We start from the raw sequence: 26,994 nt of genomic DNA, 5'->3' as shown, positions 1-26,994 counted from the left end.
GTTTTTTTTTCTCAACTTACACATCTAAATGTTCTAACAGTTTTTGTTTTTTTTTTTTTAATTAATATTAATTATTTATTAGTGTAAAAACCAACGAATTTGGGCGCATTTACCAATCAACATTCATAAATTTATATATTTTTTGTTTTTATTTTTTAAAATTTATTTTTAATACTGAAAAAACACGCGTATATATTTATATATGTATGTTTTTATCCTTTATTATTAAATTAATTTCTATTATTTAGTTGACATTCTCTGCATACAAACATACTTTTTAGATAAAATTAATTTTCATCTTTAAACATATATTTTATCTTGAATTCACATATAATTTTTAAATGTTTTGACAATATTAATTATACTTTTCTATACAACAAATGCAATAAATTTTATATTAATACTAAACTTATCTAAAAAAAATGTAATTAAATAATATATATTGAAAAATTATAATTCATTTATTTATATATTTTAATTATTTGGCATTATAAAACAGCCATTTTTAATTATTTTTACAATTATTTATCATATTTTTAAAAATTTTTTTTAATTGATTTTTATCATTTATTTTTTTGATATTTATGCATATCTTATTTATAGACAATTTATTTTACAAAAAACATAATAATATTTAATTGTAGCATTATGGAATATAAAAAAACAAAAATTTAATAATTTATTTATTAAAAAAAAGTATTATTCTATAGAAATAATCGAAATTAAAAATAGCAAATATCATCTCTATATAAAATTAAAAGTTCATTAGACCAATCTAACTTGATTGATTTTAAATTCTAAAAATTATTATTAAATTAACTTGAAAATATATACTTTATACCTCCAATAATTCATCCTTTGATTATCATTAAAAAAAAAATGATTAAAAAATATATATAAAATTGCGAATGAATTAAAAAAAGAAAAATTAAATTACAGTCTTTTTGTTCATTATTATTTTACTCATGAGTCATTTGACAATAAAAATTGAAAAATAATGAGTAAATAAAAAAAATAAATGTAATTTGGTATTTAGCATTATCCAGGCTCATAGTGAATTTGATTAAAATCTTGTCTAATTTCAATTGTTGATGGTGTATGCTAGACCCAATATTGATTTCTTCTTAATAATGGATTTGTTCGTCTAACAGTATTTTGTGAACATGGTAAATCAGCAGTATCAAAACTACTCCAATCATCATTATCAGCAACACCATATGGATATCTTGCTGATACATCAGCATCTGAACTAGCAACACTTTCAATTTGATTTAATGGTATAACTTTACATTGTGGTAATGTTGATGTTGTCATTGTTGAATGTGTTGGTAATGGTGTACTTGATGTCATATCCATATGATCATTAACAAATCTTTTTAAATGTGGTGTTGTTGGCATTAAATGATCTGGTGGTCTTGGTAATGGTATAACACCAATTGTCGGTGTCATTTCATTTTGTTTATTTAACATATTATTATTATTATTATTTATATTATTATTTGTTGTTGTATTTTTATATTTTTTACGTCGACATTTAATTGTAATAACAACTAATATACTTAATATAAATAAACCAAATAACATACTTAATAATATAATATAATCTTGTGACATATTTGGAGCAATTGACATTTCACCTTCATGACCAACTGGATCCATTGGTCCTTCTAATGTATTATTATTAATATCTGGATCAATTTTAATTTTAATATTAAATATACCATTTGCTGGCTGATAAATTGAACCAGATAAATTAAATTCAAAATTATCATTTAAACCATCAATGTCATTTATTGGTATACGTTTACATACAATAAATATAACACCAGTTATTATTTCACTATGTGAAAAACGTGATATTTCACGTTCACGTGTACTACGTTTTTCACCAGAATTACGTAAAATACGTTTAATTTTACAATAACGTGATTTTGTTGTAATATAATATATTGGATTACTGCTTGTTGCTTCAGCTAGTGGTGTTGCATCCATATATTTTAAATTAAGTTGATTTTTTTCACCAGAAAATACAGTCATTTGACGTATTAACATTAATGGTATAACTTTAATTATAATTTTAATATCATTTATAATATAATCACTAATACGTGATGATAAAATTAAACTATCATTTGATGATGACATATCAGTTTGTACATAAACAACAATTTTTGATAATAAATCAGTATGTTTAAATGTTGTTGCTTCTAAATTTTTAACATATAATGTACCATATTTTGGTAATTTAGTTAATGTATATATAACATGTTCTTGTCTAGCATTTGTATCAAGTTTAATATTATCTTCAGTTAATATTGCCATATTAATACCTTGTTGTAATGTCAATGAACTGGGTGTTGTTACATTTAATTTAATTGGTATAACATGTACATTAAATAGTGTATATACTGGTGTAAAACGTCCATCAGATACACGAAAATAAAATGATGCTGCTTGTGATGAACCACTATGTTCATATATTAATCTATTTGAATCAACATCAAGTTGACTAAATTTATTAACTTGTCGTACTTCTGATGAATTTTGTTCAATTGATAATAGTAATAAATGTCCAGCAGTTGTACCAGATATCATATCATATATTAATTCATCTGGTGTTGTATCTGGATCAATTGTTAATAAATCATTTCTTGTTATTGTTTGACTTTGATTTTGTACAACAGTTATAAATGGTGATTTTGTAACAAGTTTAAATGGTTGATCATTTATTGGTGATATTATTATTTGTATACTTGTATTACATAACATAATATAACCTGGTATTAGGTATAATGATAAATCAATATGATCATCAATACTATCTGAATGATCATGATAATAGGCTATTTTTTTATCTTCAATTTGTGATTGTGAAAATTTTGTTATATTTAAATCAGGCATTAACATAACATGACCATGTTTTGGTTGATTTGTTAATGTTGTTATTACTGAAGGATTTTCAATTCCTGTTTTTGTACGTAAATATCCAATTATACCACTAATATTCATTGATATCTCAGTTGAACCACCTTCCTCAACATGAATTGGAGATGATACAATATATCTTCCAAGTCCACCACTTGATACTGACACATCTATTCGGAAAATCTACAAAATAAAAATCAGTAATACATGAGATTATATCAGCAGCTATTATTTCAACTTAATTAATTTCTCTCAAAGACGACAAGACTTTTAAAGTAATTTAAAAAAATAAAAGTATTGATAAGACAAAACACAAAAAAAAAAAAAAAAAAAACTAGGTGAATTTAATTTTCTCATGTCAATCTTGATCAAATTTAAAAGAAAAAAAAATTATCAACTTTGTTGTTATTGTAACTTGACAATAACAAGGGAAAATATATATTTCATCAAATAAATTTATAATCTAATAAACCATTAAAAATATATATTCATCTATAAATTAATAAAATAAAATGAAAACTTTTTAATAAAAGTTTCAAGTAATATTTCTCATCTACTTTTAAAAATAAAATCCTTTTTTTCTTCAAAAGAAAAACTTGTATAATAATGATAATATAAATTAAATGAAAATAGAAAATACCTGATTCTTGATAGTTTCAGCAAAATATGTTTCAACATCAAATACGAATGAATCATTAGTAGACAAGTCCATAAACTGCTTGGTGTGTTCATAAGTAACTTTACTCTCATTCAAATCTTTCTGCGTAAATCTGTCAACTTCATGCCAAGTGCCCTCATTAGTTTCCATAATTATCTTTCCAAGATTTGGTGAACGACGTATAATATAAAATACATTTCTACTATTATCCGTACATGTTGTTAATAATATTTTATCAACAATAATTTTTCTTGTTAATGGAAATATATTAAGTAAATTATTTTCAATAATTTTCAATTTAATTGGTATTGTATCAATAGTTATATTATTTCCAGTAATTGTATGTATACCATCATACAATGTAAAAAAAATAACAGCATCAGTACCATTTGTATGAGTAAAAATAATTGATAAATCATTAATTTGTTTTTGTGTAAAATTATATATTTCAATACTTGGAAATTTTTTTAATGATAAATAACCATTTTTAATAATACTAATATTATACAACAAATCATTTGGCAATGTATCATTATCAATTGCTAATAAATTATCATTTGTTATTACAACATTACCACCTTGCCATACTTTAATATTATTATTTTTAATAATAACTGGTAACTCATCATTAATTTGTTGTATATTTATCCATATATCAATTGGTTGACTTGATTTATCACCAGCAATTGCAATTATTTTCATGAAATCATATAAAAATTCATCACCATTATGTTTATACATAATACAATTATTATCCAATTGTTTTTGTGTAAATTTTTTAATATTATTATTATTTTTATTGACATCAATAATATAACCATGTTTTGGTTTTTCAATAATTTTATAATCACTTAATTTATCATTGTAATATGTTGTTATAACATGAAATTTTTTTCTATTTAATAATATACTATTACCTTCAATAACACTTATATTATCACTTTCAATATATAATTTATCTGGTATTATAATAAAATTAATGACAATACCACGAATCCATGTTATACCATTTGTAACGTCAATTATAAAATTATCATTTGTTTGATTAGCAACTGATTGTACATAATACAAACGTCCTTCATTAATAACACTTTGATCAAAATGACGTATTTGATTTATTTCATAATCATCTTTTATTTCTTCATTATTATTAATATTATGTCCATCATTAATATTTTGCATTTCAAGATAACCATTTTTTGGTAATTCACGTATTAAATATGTTATTTCAGTTGGTGATATTTTTGGATGTAATATTTCTAAGCTTCTTTTATTAATAAGTACACTTGTTGCTTCTTCAACAAATATTATATTATTATTTTTAATAATTAATGTTTCCCAATAACATTTTGGATATACTTTAATCATAATACGTGTTTCACTATAAATACCATTTATATTTATTCTAATACGAAATTCATCTTTTGTTAATGAACCACCTAAATGTTTATATAATATTAATTTATTTAACAAATCATTACGTGTAAATGTATAACATTCATTATTATTTTTCATAATTATTTTTCCTTGTTTTGGTTGACTTGTTATGTTATATATAATATCATTATAATTAATATCAATATTTGTATCAATATTAAAATCATTTATATTTAGAATAACTGTATTATTAAATTGTACAATTGTTGCATTACTTTCATGAAATTTAATATATGGTTTACTAGCATGTATTTCTAAGAAATCATTATGTTTAAACAGACCATCACTAATATCAAATTCAAACTGTCCATTAACATCACCATTATGTTTGAAGATAATTTTACGTTCATTAATATCTTTTTGTGTAAATTTGTCAATTTTTTCATTTAAATTATTATAAATATTACCATTTGTTATATGTGATACAGTATATATTATGTCATTTGTATTTGTGCCAGTATCATGATCAATATAATTAAGTTCGTTATTTGTTATTATTCTTTCACCATTAATAACAACATCAAATATTGTTATACCTGATCTAATTGGTGGATTATCATTTTTTAAATTAATTGTTATATTAAATTTTCCAACATACATAAAATCATTATTACTATTATCATTTGATATTCCAACATAGCTAAATGTATCATTTGTTGTTTCACTATCATCATGAATATAATATATTGATTTATTCATTAATTCATTATATGTAAATGTTGTTGTTGTTTTATTATTATTTGATTGTAAAATAAACCAGCCATGTTTTGGTAATTCAGTTATATTATAAATTACATCATTAACTTGAAAATCTTTTGGATTTATTTTTGCAATATTTAAAGGTACTTTTGAGCCTTCATCAACTTCAAGTGATTCAATTGTATCAAGTATTACTCGTGTATTTTTACCAGTTAAATATTCAATTGTTAATGTTGCTGTTAATGATTGACATTGTGGTGCATTTATTAAAAAATTAATTTCATCATCAATTTTTGAATATGCACGTTTGTATAAACGATATTTTATTGATCCATTGTCAATGTCATGTTGTGTTAATATATCATTGTTATTCAATATTTTATTTTTGTTATAAATAATACCGTATTTTGGATTATTTAGCATTTTATATTCAATCATATTTGTTGATGTTAATAATGGATTTGTTTGATATTTTATATTGTCATTTGTTATTATTATTTCATTTGTATTTGTAAATTCAATTTTTTTATTATTTATTTCTTTAAGTTCCATATCAATAAATGATATTTTAAAATCAAAAATTTGTTGAGTTTTAAGTTCACGTACTGATGCTTGAAATTTAAATATATCATTTGTTGGACTACCAATTGTATGTAAATATTTAATTTGTTTTAATTCAATATTATGATTTGTAAATTGTTCAACACTTGACCATGTGTTTGTTGATGAATTTAGAACTTCTAATATGCCATATTGTGGTTGTACAATTATTGTGTATAGTATTAATATACTTGTATCATCAGAATTTGTTGCAAATGATAAATTAAATGGTGTTAAATATGAAAATGAACGATGAACAACAACAATACCAGTATTGTGTTTTAATTTTATTTGTAATGGATATGCTGTTATTCGTAAAAATGTTTTTTTACTATTTTCATTTCCATCATTCACCTGAAGTCCCAGCATTGCATTTGGCTTTGCTAAAAAAACAAATAATTATTTCATTTAATTCTTCTTCTTTTCAATTTTTTTTTTTTTTTTGCTTTTAAAAATCTCTGTGGGAATATCTATGACAACTAGACAGAGATCTGTCTTTATGATAAAAATTGATGATGATGAAAAGAACTGAATAAAGAGGAAAAAAAAAAAAATATTTTATAAAACTAATAATAAAAAAAAAATGGTAATTCATATGACCCGTAAGATAGTGAAAAAAAAAAAATGATGAAAAATAAAATTTACCAATTTATTCGAGTTTTATCTACCAAGCTGAATCAACTGGATCATATGGAATAAAATTTATTCACGAGATGGATTGAAATAAAATGTAAAATTATGAATGAAAAAAATTAAAAAAAAATGAATAAAGTAAAGAGAAAAAGAGAGGAAAAAAAAATTACCACTTCCATGATGAACATAAGATATAAGACCCTGTGAAAGTTCAGCTTGTGTAAATTTTTCAATTCTACTTGATGAATGATTGAGTTTTTCAACATGTCCAGCATCAGTATCAGCACGTAAAACAGTATAAATCAACATGTCATTTGATGTATCTGGATCCACAGTCCATACCAATTCTTTGTTAAGTATTTTTCTCGTTCCCTATTAATAATAATTAAATTTTATCCTACATGTATTAATCAACTAAAATAATTGATAATGACCATAGCGTTCAATCCAATTTATCTCAAAATTAATATCAATGATAACATTGACAACATCAAATAAATTCAATTTATATTTCATTTAAAAAACAAAATTTAGATGTAATATTATTATCAAATTGGACACACACGTATAATAAAATTAAATGTAAAAAAAAAATATGAAAATTATTATTATTTGACTGTGTTTTTGTATAATTGCAAGGCAAATGAAATATACGAGTTTGTACAAGCCAATGCCGCATCAAGGAGTCTTTATATTTAACTTTTTCGTTGGCACTTTACTTTTGCTTACTTACTTGTGCAAGCCTGAGGACTTTGGTTGTTGGTATTTCTAGAATAGGCGGGTCGTTCACCGGCGTAACGTTGACACTGAGGGGAAATCTCAGACGACTCTGTAGATATTCAGGAAGCGTGAAGCCAATTTCAACTGTCAGCTTTACCTCCAATATCATAAAATCTTCTTCATTTTCACTACCATCATGAATATACTGGACCTAAATATATAAATTCAATATTAAATATTCATCTATTGTTTTTTAATTTATTTTTTTTTTTTTTAATTAAATTACAAAATGATAATTCCTTTTGGGTATTAAATTTAAAAAAAAATTAAAACTTGTTATCAAGTTATTATTTTATGCTAAAAAAAAATTGTAAAACTGTTGTAAAAGTCTTTTTAAAAAAAAAAAAGTATACGATTATCGGTGCTTGTGGGACAACGTCGTGGTTATTCATTAAAATTGTGACAATTAGCATACCACAAGGCTTGTCCAGTTCAATTATTCAAGAGATGAAGACTTTTTAAAGAAAAAAAAAAAAATAAAAAAGGGGTTTACGTCTATAGGTGCAGGGCAATAAAGCTGCAAAGAAAATTAATTTCAAAGTCGGACGATGAAAGTTCCTTAAAAAAGTAAGTAGAATGAGACAAAAAAAAAAAAAGAGCCGGGGAAGTGATAAGATAAGTCCCTCGTGAACGAACCAAGGACACGAAATGACTCTAGTAAAACAATTTCGATGTAGTAATAAAAAAATAAAATAATTCAAAGAATGGTAATGAAAAAAAAAAAAGTATATATATAAAAAATAAAATATAATTGTGATGAAGTTGACTGGAGAAAAAATTATAATGGCAATAAAATTTATAAGGGAATGATTGGACGACTCAAAGAGCATCGGTATAACTTTCATCTATTTGAAGTAGTTCATATATAGAAATTCGTTTTTTGGTTGTCGTATATGTTACAAGACTTTATCCTCGATGAACGATCCATGAATTCTGGATCTCTCTCTTTATCTCTCCCCTTTTTATTTCTGTCATATATAGCTTTTCTTAAAGTTGGGTACTTTCTACATCACGTAGTACTAGTATATATCCATTTGTGAATGTGTATACGACATTGGACGAGTTTTAAACACGTGATTTTTCACCCCAACTGACAACTATGAGACTTATCAAGACGTCAGACATCTCGTCACTCTCATAACATTTGCACTCTCAATTTTTAGCAAAAAATATTTTTAATAAAAAAGCTCAACTGCTATTTTTTATTTTAATTCAATTTCTTAACATTTTACATAAATTTAAAGTTTTTTTTTGTGAGAAATAAAATAAGGTTTATGTTCTACATATTAAAAAATTTTTTTCTTTTTTTTTTTTACCTCCATATAAGAAGGGCTGGATTTCACAGACATTTGGTTTTTTATTTTTTGTTAATATCTCGTAAAAATAATATTAAAAAAATATATAGTTAGCTATATATTGTATATATATTTATTATTTATTTGTTTAAATATCAATGACCCGAAGTGTCTTTTATGATTCTCCGCATATTTTATAAAATTTGTCTATCGATTTTGCCTTGGAGCCGAATTTCTTATATATTTTTATGAAAAGAAAAAAATACATTATAACTGTAGATACTTGAACGAGTAAATTCCATTGAGGCATGAACAAATCGAACGTGTTTTCCTTTTTTTTTATTATTTTCTTTTCAGCCTTTAGAGTTATTGGGAACAATGGATAAAGAAAAAGGGACTAAAAAATACGATGAAATAAGGAAAAAGGGTGGTTAGGTGAAAACGATATCACTGGGATTGTTATTCAAAGTTTGTTTGAGTCTGTACCACAATTGTGCACACGATGCATTCGGCAATGGCTATGTGAAATTCAAGTTTCATTTCAAAGTTTAAGTAGCCAACCGCAACACCCAAGCTCCAAGTATATATTCATATAACTTTAAACTCTTTGATATATTCGTGAGAATTTATTTCTTTTACTTTTTTTTATTTATTTTATTTTTATCTTTACGTACAATAGTTTTTTTTATTTTTTTTTTATTTTTATTCCTTAGCTACTTGCGTTTGCATTGTGAATAAAAAATTTATTTTTTTTCAATTATTATATATTTTTCTTTATAAAAAGTCAAGTTTTATATTTTATTAGAGTTATGTTTTATTAGTTTATATTAATGTCACGTGTCACATATAGTATTTTTTATTTTTTTTTTATATATTTTTCATGTGGTCTCACTTGGTATTTTATATAGCCGGCTAATATATTTTCGTGAATATACGCATAACATGATTTCTCGTGAGTTATAATTAATGCTTTCCGGTTGGTCGAAAATTTAGCCGGAAGACATTATGTAGCCAGAAATTAATAAAAATTTAAAGCTAAATATATTATTACTTTGTTAAAATGTAAAAAAATAATTTAATTAAAAAATATATTGATGTTTTTAATTAATTCATATACCACTTTGATAAAACATTCAAAAAAAAAATTTCAATGAAATGAAAATATTTATTAAAATACTATTGAATTTTTCCGAGCTAAAAATAATTAATTTTTACTAATATATTTTATAAATAATATCTCGAATGGTATTTTTTTATTGTGCCAGCTGTTTTTTTTTTTTTTTTTTTAAAAAGCGCTCAAAGCTCAACATCATTTTCACGAATAATAATAATAAAATCAAGTATTTTTTAATTGTAAAATTTAATGCTTGATAAATTTAAATTAAAACTAAATTAATATATAAAGTTATTTAGAATTTTCATGATATATTTTATATATATATAATAATAAAATTAAATTAAAAAAAAAATGAGAGAAAATTGTAGAAAGGAAGCAAGCTTTGAGAAATATAATATAATACAGATGTTGTAGAATAAATTTATTCTTTTTCTATTTAAAAAAAAAAAAAAGTATTTCTATTTTTATATATATATAAAAAGTTAAATTGTTAGATAAAAGAATATGTGTATGTATATACCTTGTTACTGTAAATGTCGTGTAGAGTAAATGAAGATGTGGTAGTTGTGGTTGAATCCAAGGTGATTTTACCATGTTTTGGCTGTTCTACCATAGTGAAAATGACCCCGTTCTCGTTCATTCCATACTTGGCAATGTCCAGTACCATTGCAATATTGTTAGTGGTGACCAACGTGTGTTCACCTTCTGGCACTACAATGCTTTTCACTGCTACAATCTCAAGATTTAATGCAAGACTAACGTTAATCTGTTAAAATAAAAATAAATAGAAAATTATTCTCAACTAATTATATATCCATTAAACAATTTTAAAAATCATTAAAAATTATTTTTAAAGGAAAATTTGTTTTTACAACTTCTACCAAGTATTTACATCAAAAAGAATTTGATAAATACTTGAAGAATCTTTTCAAGTTACCTTTTTTTTTTTTTTCTATATTTTTTTATCTCCAGAGAATTTAACGAAAAATAGCTTGATTTCCTACGAGACAAGTAGTACAACATACATATAGTCAGACGAAAACTACACTTCATTCTTTTACTTTGCTCGTTTGCAAAGAAAAAAAAAAAAATACAACATATATTGTATTATATGAAAAATAAAAAATAAAATAACAATTTTTTTAGCCTTCTTGTTCGTCCAATGGGAGTTATTCCAATCAACCAGATAGACATTCACAGAACTCGATATCAGTTATCGATAATTTTATATATATGTACTCGTTGAAAGCACTCTCAACGACTACATCTTATAAAACTCTGATAATAGACTTTTCATGATCTTTTCCTCTTTCCAGCAATACAATGCCAATATTCAAAAAAAAAAAAATATATAAAACCATTTGTATAATAAATAAAAGCTCTTGAATTTATAATAATATTTTTTTTTTAAATAAATTCATGTGTGTATTTTGAGTGAACCGATCAATTTGTAGATGACGTCCGTTTTACGTCAAGTAATATATGTAATATATATATACACAGTGATTTTATGAATAGGGGAATTTGCAAATCAGTACTCTCGCCATCAACAACGACCACAAACCACGCAAGGTAAATAGAGAATCATACAGCCATTGTCAAAGTCCTCACTCAGTCTCATTTCAAAGAGCCATTCGTTGGTACAAATTTGCCAGTCAACTTTATGTATATACATAAAGTTTATATGCAGAGGATATAATATATGCATATATACTTGCTGATGGACTGATTGGTTTCATGTTAAGTTCAATCACACCCACAAACATTAATTTACCTATTTGTATTGAGAGACACTCACTCACTCACACATGATAAAAGTTGAACATACAAGTGGCAAATATATCAATGATATATAATTAATTTCTAATTATCATGTATACATATTGTACAAGTTGATATTATATTATTATAAAGACAAAACTTACATTTGATGGTTCAACATAACCGGTCTTGACACAATGTGGTTGATCACAAATACATTGAAATGAATGTACACCAAGTTGTGTACATGTTGATGTTTCAATACATGGTTTAATATTATAACATGGATATGTCCATATACAACCAACAACAATACCTTGGCTTATCTTGACATTTGGTAAACCAATTTCATTATTATCAAGTAACATATTTTTAATACAACCAATAAAACTATGATCACCAGATTTTAAACCTTTACCAATAGCACGTGCACGTTTATTTAATTCAGTACCACCAATATATAATATATCAGCTAAATCAAGATAACGATTACCACCAGATGGTAGATTTAATTTTTCACTATTTTCATCAATTGTTATACCAATAAAATTTGGATTAAATTCAATTATAATTTTGTGCCATTTACCATCAGATACATACATTTTATGTAATATTTCAGTTGCACCATTACCTTTATTCATTAATAAACGTATTTTACTGTCAATCAATTCAATACCCAAGTAATCAGCATGTGATGCTTGTCCAGCATTGTATAATAATAAACCACTTTCTGATATTGTTTTTAATTCAAATTCCCATCTGTAAATATGAATTATTTAAATTAAATTATTTTCATTACTTTATTTCAAATATGACATATTGAAAATTATGAAAAATAAAAATAAAAAAAATATACAAACAAAACCAATTATTGGTTTTTTATTTTTACAATTTATTTTCTAGTTTTTTTTTTTTTTGTTTTTTCATAAAACAAAGAGATGAAATAATTTTAAAAGACATATGAGTGATGTCTTTGTTTAAAAATATAAAATAACAAAAATTTTTTTTTATCAGTATGTATTGTGGTTTTATATTTTAATATTGATTTTATTTTTTTTTTCATTTCATTTTTTTGTTTGATTGAAAATATTAAATAGAATGAGTTTTTTTTTTACCTTGATCCAGAACGTGGAATTTGTTTTGGTATTGATATAAATGCTCCTTCTTCAATAAAACTTATTTCGGATTTTTCAGTTGCATCAAATTCACCAGAACAACCCCAAGTTACTGATGTTGCTTCTGAATTAACTTTTCTCAATTTAGTATATTCAATAACATTTGCACCATTGTACAATATATCAGCCATACAACCTCTCATATATTCAGTGTGACCTAAAATAAATAATTAAATTTATAAAATTTTTTATTTACCCACATTTATTGGATAAATAAATAGCCAAGTTAATAAATATTAATTCAAATTGAAAACACTGAAATAAAAATTTTTAAATAAACACACGTTAATCTTATTCAAACAAACATTTCATTTTGTTTCTTTTTTTTTTGTTTATTATCGTTTATATTCTATCATATTTCCATTTTTTTTTTATATATATACCATTTCATTAAATTTTTTATTTATTTATACTTTTTTTTTTATGGTACACATTAACCCCACCATGGCTACTTCGCGTAATAAGCTTTCTGAATAATTTACACGAGGGAGCGTATATTTATATATATTTGTATACGTGCAGTACCTTCTCGTCTAGTGTAATCATAAATATTAGCCCCAATCTCCAAGCATAATAAATGTAAAGGTATAATAGATTCTCTTCGACCCCTCTCTCTCTTTTTTTTTCCTCCGAAAAAAAAAATTTTATCATCAATTCTCTGCACTTTATTATTATATTTTTTTTTACATTGTATGTTTAAACGATCAATGGATTAAGCATAAAAAAATGTAAAGTTTGAAAAAAAAAAGAAACTACTTGAAATTTACAACACTACTGAGTACTTCGACCTTCTCTTTTTTGTCTTTCTCATTTGTTTCTAAAACATCCGAAATCTCTATGAAATAATTCCTCATAAAATCATTTTCATCTTTAATTATCTGCTTACTTTTTTATTTTATATTTTCTTTTCATTTATAGATAGTTTTCATGATGTCATATTGTCGATTAATATTGGATTAATGGATTAAAAATATATAAAATGTAAAAGTTGTCAACTTTAAAATTAATAAAAAAGAAACTACTTAAAATGTATTAATTTCAAAACTACTGTATAAATTTCACTTTCTCATAGAGTATCTTAATATATAATTCTGAGATTATTTTATGTATTTGTTATGGGGATATACGTTTTGTATATTATACTATCTGCCTAAAAACTTTTATCAAATATTTATAAATGTTAATTCAAAACAGAGCATGATGGAGGCAAAAATAAATGTAAAATTATTTTAACAATAAAATAAAAGAATAGCACAAAAAAAAAAAAAAGTATATGTAAATGTAAAAAAGTTTTGGGGGGTTGATAAAACATTGCATCTGATGCATTTTGTTGCTGAATATCAGAGTTGCATTATTTAATATATATTGTATTTCTATGTTTACATTTACATTTGTAAATTTTTTTTATTTTTATTTTTTTTGGTTGTTGAATATTTTAAGTACAGTGTCTGTTTGCTTTAGTGATTTGATGATAATAACAAAATGAAGATTAAAATAGTAAACAGAAATGATTTATAAAAATATTAATAAATTTTTTAATTTTGTTTATAATGATTTATAATAAATGATAAATATTGTTTTTATAATTTATTTTTGTTGTATAAAATAAAATTGAAAAAGTAATTTACTTTTATTTTTTTGATCTTGTACATTGTGACCATGAACAAATGAATCATCATGAATATGTAAATTGAATTTTGCTGTTTCGTTGAGAAGAGAATATTGTGTGCTATATAGAAAAAGTTGCTATTTGCACTGATCGTATTCAATTCGTTGACCTGGGTAGCTGAATTAGACGGCAAAGAACGCGACACCATGAGGACCATTTGTATTTTTTTTTTTATTTCTTTAGTTTCTATTCATTCCATCTCATTTTCTAGGTCTTTTTTTATTTATTTATTTTTCTATATCACTTGGGTAAGATTACTTTTTCAACGAGCCTGTTTTCGCTTGGGAAATTGCAAAACAAAAATAAAAAAAGAAAAGACAAATTTCAATTTATATATTTATTTATCAAATATATTTAATTTAAAATAAAAAAAAATATATAATTTATAAATCAATTCAAGTGATAAAAAATACATCGATAGTTAATGGAGTGTAAATCCCGTAACGAACGACAATTTTCCAATAATTTTGTCATTGATTTTTTCAGAGTTAAATGAACTGCTATATACTCTATTCATTTTATGATCTATTCATATTTTTTTTACCCTAATAATATAACAAAATAAAAAAAAAGTATAAATAGATTAAAAATAAATAATTTTTATATATATAAAATAAAAAATTTTGGCTTGATCTTTTTGATCTCGAGTCCCTTAATGCACTCACGATCCCTCCCCACATTATTTTTATATATTTTCACCAAAGCTAAATGTTGAACGAGGCTTTAGCACCATCATTATATACATATTTATAAAATCTTTAGTATAAAATTTAAGTGTATATGTGCGTGTATATATTTTACCTAAAAATAGCTCGTTGAAATCACCTCTTCCACCAATATAGACACCATACAATATGTTGAGAACAAAAAATCTTCCTGGTAATAATATTCTTGTTGTATGTATAACATCAATTTTCAATGTCATATTTGCTTCTCTTCTTGTTAAATTAATTTCATGCCAATTTAAATCATTAAGTGTCAATCCTTTTGGTCCAGCAATTTCACTCTCACCAGCACCTAAATTAATATGTACCTAAAACACAAAAAAAAACTCAAAATCAATTACTTTTACTTGATGCTAAAAATATATATTTTAGCAACACAAATAATAGTAATAATAGACAAAAATTTATTCGATTTTTATATAGTGAAAATGGCTTTTCAATAGTATTGATTATTCTTTGAATATATTTTAGATAACGTAAATGTGAATATTGGTTATTTTATGTGTTTATTATCTTGTATAGTTCATAGAAAAAAAAAAAAATAAAAAAACCAACAAATTGAATTGAAAAAAGGAAAAAGAAAAATTAAATAATATAATACCTTTATTTAGTTATAAATAAATAAATAATTCACGAAGAGAGTTCTTATTTTCCAGGCTTAAAATCTCGACCTCTTTTTTTGTATTTTATTTTTCTTTTTGGCGGAAGTAAAAGAATAAAGTTTAAGGGTACAGTTGTAAGAGCTCACGCGAATAGCTATGCAGATTCAACGTAAATGTTGTGAGGATTTTACTAGTAACATTTCAAAGGATATATAGGTTTAAAGTTGTGCTTGCGCCAAATCCAACTTGCTGTGTCACTCCAACACTTTGCAAAAAGATTAATACATTACTATATACACTTTGGCTTTGTAAAGGTGAAATTTTGTGAGTATGTTGTGGTGACAACTTCAAAGGTACATATATATATTAAGTGTCAAGGAAAATCTCTCTTTTCCTCTTTATTCCTCTTCATTTATACACTCATTCACATGTAGTAAATTTCATGTATACATGTCTCAAGTGTATTAAAACCCTTTTGTATCAAATAAAATTTTCTCAAAGTACAATTTAATTATAACTCTTATTTTACATAAAATTTTCAAATAAAAAACAATTATATTTTTCATTTTTTTTACATGTCATTGTTCATTTACCAAGTATAACAATGCTGTCAACATTTTCAGTGGATTAATTTATACTACAATTGAATTTAGTTTACAATAAACAATATGTATTGTATTTCACTGGTAAATTTATCATTGATATGTTTACACAAACACACATCTATATTTTATTATCAATATATAAACAATCAATGATTTTAAATTTTTAACATATTGAGTATGTATGTGTGCTAGTATGATAGCATTTTATTTTTTATTTATTTATATATTTTTATTCTCAAACAGAGATACAGACAGCTGAGTAAATCGCTTGGAATCGATTCGATTTGGTCGCGTTATCGGCATATATACTCAATGAGCTCAACCTGCCAACTGGAAATGACAGGATTTTTCTTTTTTTTTTTTTATATTTTTTATTTTTTGTTTTTATTTAGTTCCACTAAAATCTCTTATGTTCACGAAGTGAGTGAAAAAGTCTAGTCGATTTATCTTGCAGAAAAACAAAAAAAAAAAAAAAAATTATATCTGGATTTTATATGGACAATTTTTTTATATACACCATGTGATGATTGGTATCCAGGTGGCATGTGTGTTTAGTTTTTGTTCAGAATAGCGCAAAAGTTTTCTCCTAAAAAATGAAAAAAAAAATAATAATAAAAGCTCTAGTTAAAAAAAAAAAAAAGGCTAAATGTGATGAAAGGATTTCAGGAAATTTTTAGAGTATAAAAAAGTTGGTAACGATTTAAAAGTATTTTACATATTTTTAAACTATTTAGCATTTTTTTTTTTTTACTTAATTTTTCATTTGATATTAATTTGTGTATATAGAGAAAATTGGAAATAGTATATAGAATGACGTGATAAAAGAGAGAGAGAGTTAGTGGATGATAAAGCAAAAGAAAAACGATGAAAATACATGGTATATATTTTGAAGTTAACGAAAGCTCGATAGCCGTATCATTACGTTGTGATGGTTCACTCAATCTTTCTTCCTTTAACTGGCTGAGCTGTAAAAGTGAGATGAGTAAAGGTATATAATTTGTGATAGAATAAAGAAGGATAGATGATGAGGATGACTAACGCCACTGCTTGATTAATTATCCTGTGAGATAAAAAAAGATAGATAAACCTAGAAGAAGAACAAGATATTTTAGTTTGAAAATTACGTCAATTTAAAGCGTGATATTCGTTTTAGAATTGCACCAGCTTGACCCTGTGCCAACTGAGATCGTTAAGAGTTAATTATCGTATACGAAAAGTATATCCTTATATCTATCCCTAGACCATTTTCCTACAGCTAGCTCAATACTATAATACCACTATAAACACATACACATTATGTTCTATATATGTATTTATTTTTTTTTCAACTATTGTCGTTGTTGAACATTTGTAAAAGGATATCAGATATACCAGAGGATTTATATTACTGTTAAACTTTTGAATCAAGCTTAAATCCACCAACACATCCACATCATTTTCTCTCTCTCTGTGTAGGTGTAGGGTGTACATGTATTTAGTAATTTCTTTTACCTTTTATCTTTTTGTGTAAATATAACCAAAATCACTCACTCTCACTCTTCCTCTCTCTCTCTCTACTCTAATTACATCAGATATTATAGAAATTCAATTTTACCAAAAAGCTCAAACACTAAATCCCATTTATTTCTCATCCAATTGACCTGTATCGTCTATTCAGCAATCCAATATATATCAACGCATTCGTTTTATATATTTTATTTTTCATTTGCTCTGTAATTTTTTTTTATTGTCCAATTGTTGTTGGGTTTTTTTTATTTTTTGTCCTTTGTCAATTTTCTCCTTTTTTTCTCTGTCACCTTTTTTTTTTTTCTATTTATTTATCCCTTTTTGTTTTTTTAGTATACGTTTTTGTGTTGAACTAGTATGCGAAATTGGCGAGCACGTCGACCAAATATCGTTTATCACGGACCAACCAGCTAATCCCAACCAACTCTTGGATTTATGTTGTCACTAACTCCTGTATCCACATATAAATATACCATTAATATACAGGATAATATGAAATGAGACTTTTATCCTTATTCTCAAACAGTTTATACTTGAAGTCATTTTTTTTTTTTTTTTTTTGATAAATAAGTTTAATATGTATATGGGGAGGGGGAGGGGTGTTGTATTATTTGCAAGGCAAGTTAATAACTTGTGATGGTAATCCACAACGATTTTGTGAATATATATTTGATGGCGATTTAAAGTCATTTCAAGTTGCACTCATACAAACCGCACAAGTATAAGGTAATGCTTGTGAATGTAATTGCGCACTGAGGCAGTAACCATTCAGCCATATATATACCAACTTGGAATATCGGTTTATGAATGGCTTGAGCTTGTCTTCAAGCATATCTACTGACGCAAAAACCACTCACAAAAAAAAAAATAAATAATAAAATAAACGTAAAACAAAATAACATGTAACAAAAAAAAAATGAAAAAAAAACCATAATGGTAATGTTAAAGTGTGAACATGAAAAAATATAAAAAAAAATATTTTTTAAAAGGCACGTTTCATCATCAGTGATGAAGAACAAACGAGTTTTTCAACTGTATATATATTATATACAAAAAAAAAATATATAACAAAAAGCCTATCGGCGACAAGGGAATTTTTTTCGAAAAATTTACTGAAAATAAAGTAGTCATATCAAAGTAAAAAATAAGTAAAATAAAATATAGAAAAAAAAAACGTACCTTTAGTCTGCCAGCCTCGAGCTTTATTAAACAATAGTCAGTTTTTCCAGCTGCCAATATGAGAATTGCATCGGCAAGATGTGTTCGAAATCTAAAACTTATATCGGTACTGCCTTTGGCTTCTTGTACTGGAAAATGTATGTAGCTTGCTCCAAATAATGACACTAAAATACAAAAACAAAATAACAATAATCATAAAACATTTATATTGATATATTTTATTGAAAGAAAAAAAAACAAAATTTATATTTGTATAAAAAATTATTGTTATATGGGAATTTTTGTTGAATGGTTTTGAAGTTTGTTTTTTTTTTATGAGAAAATAAAGTATATACAACGATAAACCGTTCAAATGCAGACTTGTTAGATGTTTTTGTGAAGTGACTCAAGTCCTACCACGACATTGAAAGTCGATAAACGAACAACGACTTTCTTCTTCAATTGTTTGGAATTTTTTGCAAAAACCTTTGGCTCATTCACAGCACGTCTTTTGTACCTCATTCCTTGAATTTTTTTTCATCTTGTTTTTCTATTGCCATTGACTTTTTATTAAAAAACAGCTTTCTATTAATTCTCTTGTAGGACTTTTATTAGGTATATTATGATCAAAAAAAAATTACAAATTAAACATTGCATTTTTCTATATAAATTTATTGATTTATTTCGAAACAAGAAATTCTCCGAAAAGCTTGGATTTATTAGCTTTGATGAATAAATAATAATTTCAGAGAAATTTAAATACTGAGAAGCAAATGAAAATTGATTAAATATGTAATAAGTTATATAAATATTACTAATAACTTGTATTGCATATTTTTATGAATAAATATTTGTTTATTTTTTCGATATATATTATTGAGTATTACGTGAAAAGTAATAAAGCACTTGTGTGTTATTTTATTTATATGAAACATTGGCGTTTGAACGTGAACAACATGAGATTTTCTCAATTCAATTATAACAGTAGGAAGTGGGAATATTTATTTTACGAGTTTCCATCATCTACCAGTAGCAATATGTCCGGCTCCAATATTGATTCTATTTTTAACCACTATATATACACTTTACAAATACATTTATATATCCATTTTGTGAATTGAAAATAGTGACTCAACAAAATATAAAAATTGATGCTGTGAAGACCTTTTTTCAGGTTGACCGACTATCAAAAAACCCCCATCAGATTATCCCGGGCATATATAAAATCAAAATAATAATAAAAAAAAGGCAATAGATAACAAAGTTGAATGAAAAAAAAAAAAAAATTAAATATACTTTTGTGTTGTAACGAAAAATGAAAATAAAAAATGAAACTTGACTGTTGGTATTGTAAATACATAAACAAAAAAAAAAAAAAAATGAAAATTTATAGATAAAAAAATCAAAAGAAAGAAGAAAGTTATATGGGCAGGGTCAGTCTCAAATTTCCGCATCAGTGAATTTATCCAAAACGTCCAGCCAATGTTTAGTTTCCGCCCAGGAAATGAATAAAAAAAAAAAACCTCAAAAACTATTTTTTTTTAAAGTAAATAAATAAATGTAAAACAAGTATAAAGTAATGTTAAAAAAAAAAAAAAAAAATATAGAAAACAAATGACAGCTCGTTTCTCTTTCTGTCAATGTCTATTTTATATATTATTATTGTATTTTTTTGCGTTCATAAAAATTCGTTTGGCACCTCTAAAAACATGCTTGTATACAGAAAAAACCAGCCACACATTGTTCGGTTAGACAGGCAAACAGAAATGTAGAAAATAATGTTTAAATACGCGAAAAAAAAGGGAGAGAAAAAATAGGAAAAACAGAATGTAGCGAAAAAAAAAAAAAAGGCAACAATATGAGAGCTGAACAAATGTAGCTTGCAGTATGTTTGTGTTTGTATATATTTTTGTAGCTCTCTCAGGATTCAACGAATTATATTCGAATGTTTGTTTACTAAGCAAAAGTGGTACTATATATATCTGTAGTGAGAAAAGCAAGCCAGAAGCAGCCAGAAGGCTTAGACAAGGGTTATTTTTTTTTTATTTTTTTTATTTATTCTATTTTATACTTCGTGTTGGATATACAGTAGTATTGTTCAAAGTCGCGTAGAAACCGTTGAAATATATACAAAGAAAAGTGACTGTTATCGTGGCCGTTATAACTTTCAGTAAGTATAAAATGCACTGCAAAGAGAAAAAACTTAACTTGATATAGAAAAAAATAAATAAATAAATACTAAAAGAAAATATAAAATAGGTTACTGAAGTGAAGAAAAAAAAATAAAATAATGAAATGATAAAAAAATAGAAGAAATATAATAATTACATTTTTATTTTTTTTATTTTTTAACGTAAAAATTCATGGATCTATTTATTTTCTTCCAACATAGCCAGTGGGTATTCAGTATAATTTCAATTTTCACGTATTTTATTTGACGGTATAATATATATATTTGACCTCATCTTGTGATTTTATAATATTTTTTTTTCAAATTCTTTTTTGAATTTTGAACTTCGCGTATGTTAGAATATATAACTTGCAACTATCTAGATGTTATATATGGATCTATTATATTTATGTGTACATAAGCTTTGAGGAAAATGGCGTTTACTTGTACATAACGATGTGTATGTCTTAAGTTCATATATCCATACGTTACCTTTTTCATCCGTCTGGCAGTAACCCAAGAGAACGGCCGTTGCAGCCAGCAACATCAACAGTCCCATGTCGACAAACTTTAGGCTCCTTTTCAACTATATATATAAAACTTTTCTTGAATCTATTTTTTTTTTTTCTATTTATTTTCACTCTATATCACAATGTTTTATTATTGTTTTTTTAATCTATATATTTGTTTTTTAATGACAATTTTTGAATTATTTTTTTTTTGATTTTTTACGTAGGTAGGACGCTTCGCGTTTTATTTATTAATTTTTTGATTATTATTTTTTTAATATATATTCACAGGCTTTTCATCGTATATTATATGCACTCTTGTTCGGGATAAATAGGGGCTTATACGAAAAGCGAACGTACCGAAAAGCAGCATCGATCCCAAAGCGTTGTATGAGCTCAAGCCAGGTTATTTATGCGAGGCCATAAGTTACGTACTTTCGTGGCGTCATGTTTTTCACGGCTTTTCCTTCCTGCTCTCTCTTTTTCATCCCTTATACACCAACCCCTTCTCAAACACGATGGTATACTCCTTTTTTTAAACTTTTTATATATCTATTTTTTTCTTTTACTTTTTCAAATGTCTCTGCTTTTTTTCAACCCTGGACACACACTCTTTCACGTTGGCTATTGTCTCACACTTGTTACAGTATTCTAGCAATTTTATATCGTCTTTGTTTCTCACAAGGTATTCGTTTTCAACTGGTTCGTGAATACACAAGTGTCTATGTAAACTCAAATACCACGGAATTTTCATAATTCAACAAACTTGAATTATTATTTATCTCTTTTTTGTTATATAAATTTAAAAAATAAAATTTTATTATTTATTTGTCATTATTAACAATAATATGTATTTTATTTGTAGAAAAAAAAATTCAATGAGTGACAATTATCTTTATTTTTTTTTTTGATTTTTTAAAAGTAATTTATTTTATATAAAATCAACTTTTGAATAATGAAGTACCTTCTGTGTCGAGTTTGCATTGACATTGCTAACATGTAGATTTACTTGATTGCTCTTGAACCTATTAATTGTTCGCTTCTGGTTACGACGTGACAACTTATTTTTTTTTTTTCTTTTTATTATTACCTTTTTTTTTTTTTTGAATATACCACAGGGTGCTTTTTTCTTTTTATATATTTTCTCTGCAAGTCAACCTACGTTGACCATGATTCACATTTTATTTTTATTATTTTTCTTTCTGTAAATTTTAAAATAAATCATGAGTTTTTTTTTTTTTTTTTTTAGTGGGGCTGATATTTATTCTACTCAATTTTTTTGTTTAACAATTAGCTAATTTGGTCTGATGGTTTTTATTCTGTGCTCTGACATTTTTTAAATTTTTTCATTTTTCATGCTTTTAATTAATTCAACGGTTTGAATAAACAAATCAGTGGGCAATGGTTATAACATAAAAAATAATGCATTTTTTTTTTTTGCTGAATAGTTGATTTTTTTATTTTGCATTTGATGAATATTATTATACCTGATAAAAAAAAATAAATAAATCAGATAAAAATTTACTGGTTCGAGTAATTAAAGAGCTTTTTTTTTGTTTATCTTTGATTTTACAAATTTTATTCAACTGTTTGGATTAATATTTATAAAAGGCATAAAATACTGGAAATATATTTATATTTTACTTTTTTTTGAAGCATAATACTAGTTGGATTGCGTATTGATTGTTAGCTGACATCAAAGGATTGTATCAAAGTATATAATCCAACAAAATTATTGCAATATTGAGCTACCCGTGTAGGAGACTACAACACGGCCATGTAACGGCCGATGCATGGCGAAATTTTGCCATTAATGGGCTGCCATTAATGGGCCACTCATACGCCGGGCCTGGCGCGTTACACCATTCTAATATTGGCTGCCATTATTGGCCCATTAACATTTGCCAAGATTGGCCCATTAAAATTTGCCAAGATTGTCCCATTAACATTTGCCAAGATTGGCCCATTACTTGCGAAATCAATTTTTTTATAAATAAAAATAAAAAAAATATTTTTTTTTTCAATTGCATATATAGATTATCGAGTCCAACTCTGTTTTTTTTTATAATAAATGTTTTTTTTTTCCTGCCTCTCGCGGGGCGCGAACTCTCGACCGAAAACCTAAACCTACACTAAACCTATGCTTTAACTAACTGAGCCACGAGCGCGATATATATATTTCGAAAGTTTTTTGTTCTCTTGTAGTAATTAAGTTCACTCGTAGACTTTGTAGACTTTTTTGAAGATGATTATTCAAATACAAATATATTTATTTATTCATTTAATTTTAATGCTCCATTGTTGAATTTTTTTTTTCTATTGTCTTCTTTTTTTTTTTGTCAAAAATTAGCTGATGGTTGGTAGCCATTAATGGCCAGCCATGAATTTGCCATGAATTGGCCGATGAACAGTAGCCATTAAATGGCCAGCCATGAATTTGCCATGAATTGGCCGATGAACAGTAGCCATTAAATGGCCAGCCATGAATTTGCCATGAATTGGCCGATGAACGGTGGCCATTAATGGCCAGCCATGAATTTGCCATGAATTGGCCGATGAACGGCAGCCATTAATGGCCAGCCATGAATTTGCCATGAATTGGCCGATGAACAGTAGCCATTAAATGGCCAGCCATGAATTTGCCATGAATTGGCCGATGAACGGTGGCCATTAATGGCCAGCCATGAATTTGCCATGAATTGGCCGATGAACGTCAGCCATTAAATGGCCAGCCATGAATTTGCCATGAATTGGCCGATGAACGGCAGCCATTAAATGGCCAGCCATGAATTTGCCATGAATTGGCCGATGAACGGTAGCCATTAATGGCCAGCCATGATTTTGCCATGAATTGGCCGATGAATGGCAGCCATTAATGGCCAGCCATGAATTTGCCATGAATTGGCCGATGAACAGTAGCCATTAAATGGCCAGCCATGAATTTGCCATGAATTGGCCGATGAACGGCAGCCATTAATGGCCAGTCATGAATTTGCCATGAATTGGCCGATGAACGGTAGCCATTGAATGGCCAGCCATGAATTGCTACATGAATTATTAAAATGGCCAGCCATTAATTTGCCAAGGATCGGCCATGAACGGCAGCCATTAAAATGGCCAGCCAATTAATGCAATAGACGTTGGCCAAGACAAGACTGCCAATCTTGGCAACACAATAATGGACCGATCGTTTGCCAAGTATATCCCATTAATGGCCCTTGCTTGGCTACCAATCATGGGCTGCCGTTTATCGGCCAGTGTATGGCCATGTTTCCATGCTTGGCGATTCCTACACGGGTAAAATCCTATTTTAACGATTACTTTTATTTTCATACAAAAAACAAAAAAAGAAATAGTTAAAAAATGAGGAGGATTTTGTTTGCCTTCGTTAACAAACTCTAGATGTAATGACATCGTTATTTTCACTTTGTTTTTAATTTTTTTTTACATGTCTGTTGAAGACACTATTAAACAAAAAAAATAAAAATAAAAATATATAGAAAATAAAATGAAAAAAAGCACGAATGAACTTTGTGAGTTTAATTTAGCGAGATTTTGTAAGCTTTGAAATACAGAGTTTCGTGGCTTGATATTACATACATATATTGAAGTAAAATCTCTATAGTTGCAACAGCAGCACATGCTACAAAATTGGGGTTATCGTTTTAACCCACAGCAAACACAACTAATAATGCTTCCACCAAAATTTCTCAACCCCCGTTTTGTTGAATTTCTACAATTTACAGAAACAATTGAAAATACCTCAAATCGTCGAATACCATACCGCAGAAAAAAAAAAAATCATAACAAAAATCTTTGCTCGACATGTTACCCTTTATTGTATCACCTATTGTTTCATTTTTTTTAATTTTTTTATTTATCATCAATATTCTGATGTCTGATTCATTATATAACTTATTTATTATTTTTTTTTTTTTCAGGAAACTATGAACAACTTGAACCGGAGATTAAAAGATTGAAAAAAAATGTCAGAGAGAACAGTGCGTATGTAGGGGTGAGTTATTTTTAAAACAAAAAAATATTTATTTATAAATACCATGAATATAATTTTGTATATTTAATTTATATATACATTAACAATATGTTTTTGGTGTCATTCACAGTAGCTTTTGTACATCCATCTGCAGAATGTTTTAACACCCATAATTAATTTGCATTTTCACTTTATAACATGTCACAAATATACATATACTAAACACATATCCAACTAGTGCACATTTTCACTTTTTTGTTTATTTAAAATTATAATAATTAACGCACTATTTTGATTATAATTATTTATGTTTTGATTAAGCCCTTTGTGTGTTAGTGATTTTTAAAATTACAAACACATCTCAAGTCTCAAGAGATTTTCCACAATTTTCATCTTTTTGATCCTCTGTCTCTCCCTCTCTTGGTTGGTGATTTATTTATTTTTTTTTATTTTTCATTTGTTGAACCAGTTAGTATGACACATGGGAATCCTGGTGACTATACTCGTGGTAACCTGGCACGAATCACACTACATACAATACGTATTGTCCCCCGAGTATAAATGTCGAGACATATCGAATTCCATGTACCGATCAGTTTCATTCAAAACCCAGTGGATACATTGCCTCCTTAATATTCATCAAATTTATGTCAATTTAAAAAATATTATTACACTTAATAAATTCACCTGAACAAATTAAAAATCAGCTTTAAATTATAAATTAATATATTTTCTTTTTAGAAAATTAAATGTCACATACACTTTTCAAAAAAAAAAAAGCACCACAACACTATGAGACAAAGATTTTACACACTGTGTTATATTTAGAGTGGGAATATTTAAGGATATATATTGTGAAAAAAAATGAATGAAAAAAAAATAAAAAAAATATCCAAAATGAATTATCCAATTATTTACGTGATACGTCGTGGACAAGTGCTCCGCGACAACTCAGTGTTCGAACAAGCGGTTTTTA

General features: G+C 26.0%; 1 protein-coding gene across 3 annotated transcripts; it reads right to left on the bottom strand.

Moving 5' to 3' along the window:
- Positions 1-46: 46 nt before the first annotated feature.
- On the bottom strand, positions 47-26,994 carry LOC122851675 (chondroitin sulfate proteoglycan 4). 3 transcript variants are annotated; one of them, XM_044151043.1, is made up of 12 exons: positions 26,118-26,989; positions 22,385-23,226; positions 22,008-22,101; positions 19,367-19,530; positions 15,551-15,782; positions 13,021-13,237; positions 12,070-12,664; positions 10,665-10,910; positions 7,686-7,883; positions 7,123-7,324; positions 3,566-6,702; positions 47-3,108 (listed from the first exon to the last, which is right to left on the bottom strand). In XM_044151043.1, the coding sequence occupies exons 3-12, from the start codon at positions 22,072-22,074 to the stop codon at positions 1,102-1,104; spliced, it is 7,065 nt and encodes a 2,354-aa protein (XP_044006978.1). In that variant the 5' UTR covers positions 22,075-22,101; positions 22,385-23,226; positions 26,118-26,989; the 3' UTR covers positions 47-1,101. The 3 variants fall into 3 exon arrangements, with proteins under 3 accessions (XP_044006978.1, XP_044006977.1, XP_044006976.1); XM_044151042.1 differs by having other exon boundaries at positions 22,008-22,808; positions 22,989-23,226; XM_044151041.1 differs by having other exon boundaries at positions 22,008-23,226; positions 26,082-26,994.

The sequence above is a fragment of the Aphidius gifuensis genome, linkage group LG3 (assembly GCF_014905175.1).
Source record: "Aphidius gifuensis isolate YNYX2018 linkage group LG3, ASM1490517v1, whole genome shotgun sequence".
NCBI classification, from domain to species: Eukaryota; Metazoa; Arthropoda; class Insecta; order Hymenoptera; family Braconidae; genus Aphidius; species Aphidius gifuensis.
Note: the sequence above shows the minus strand (reverse complement) of the source record. Positions and strands in the feature narration are given on the sequence as shown.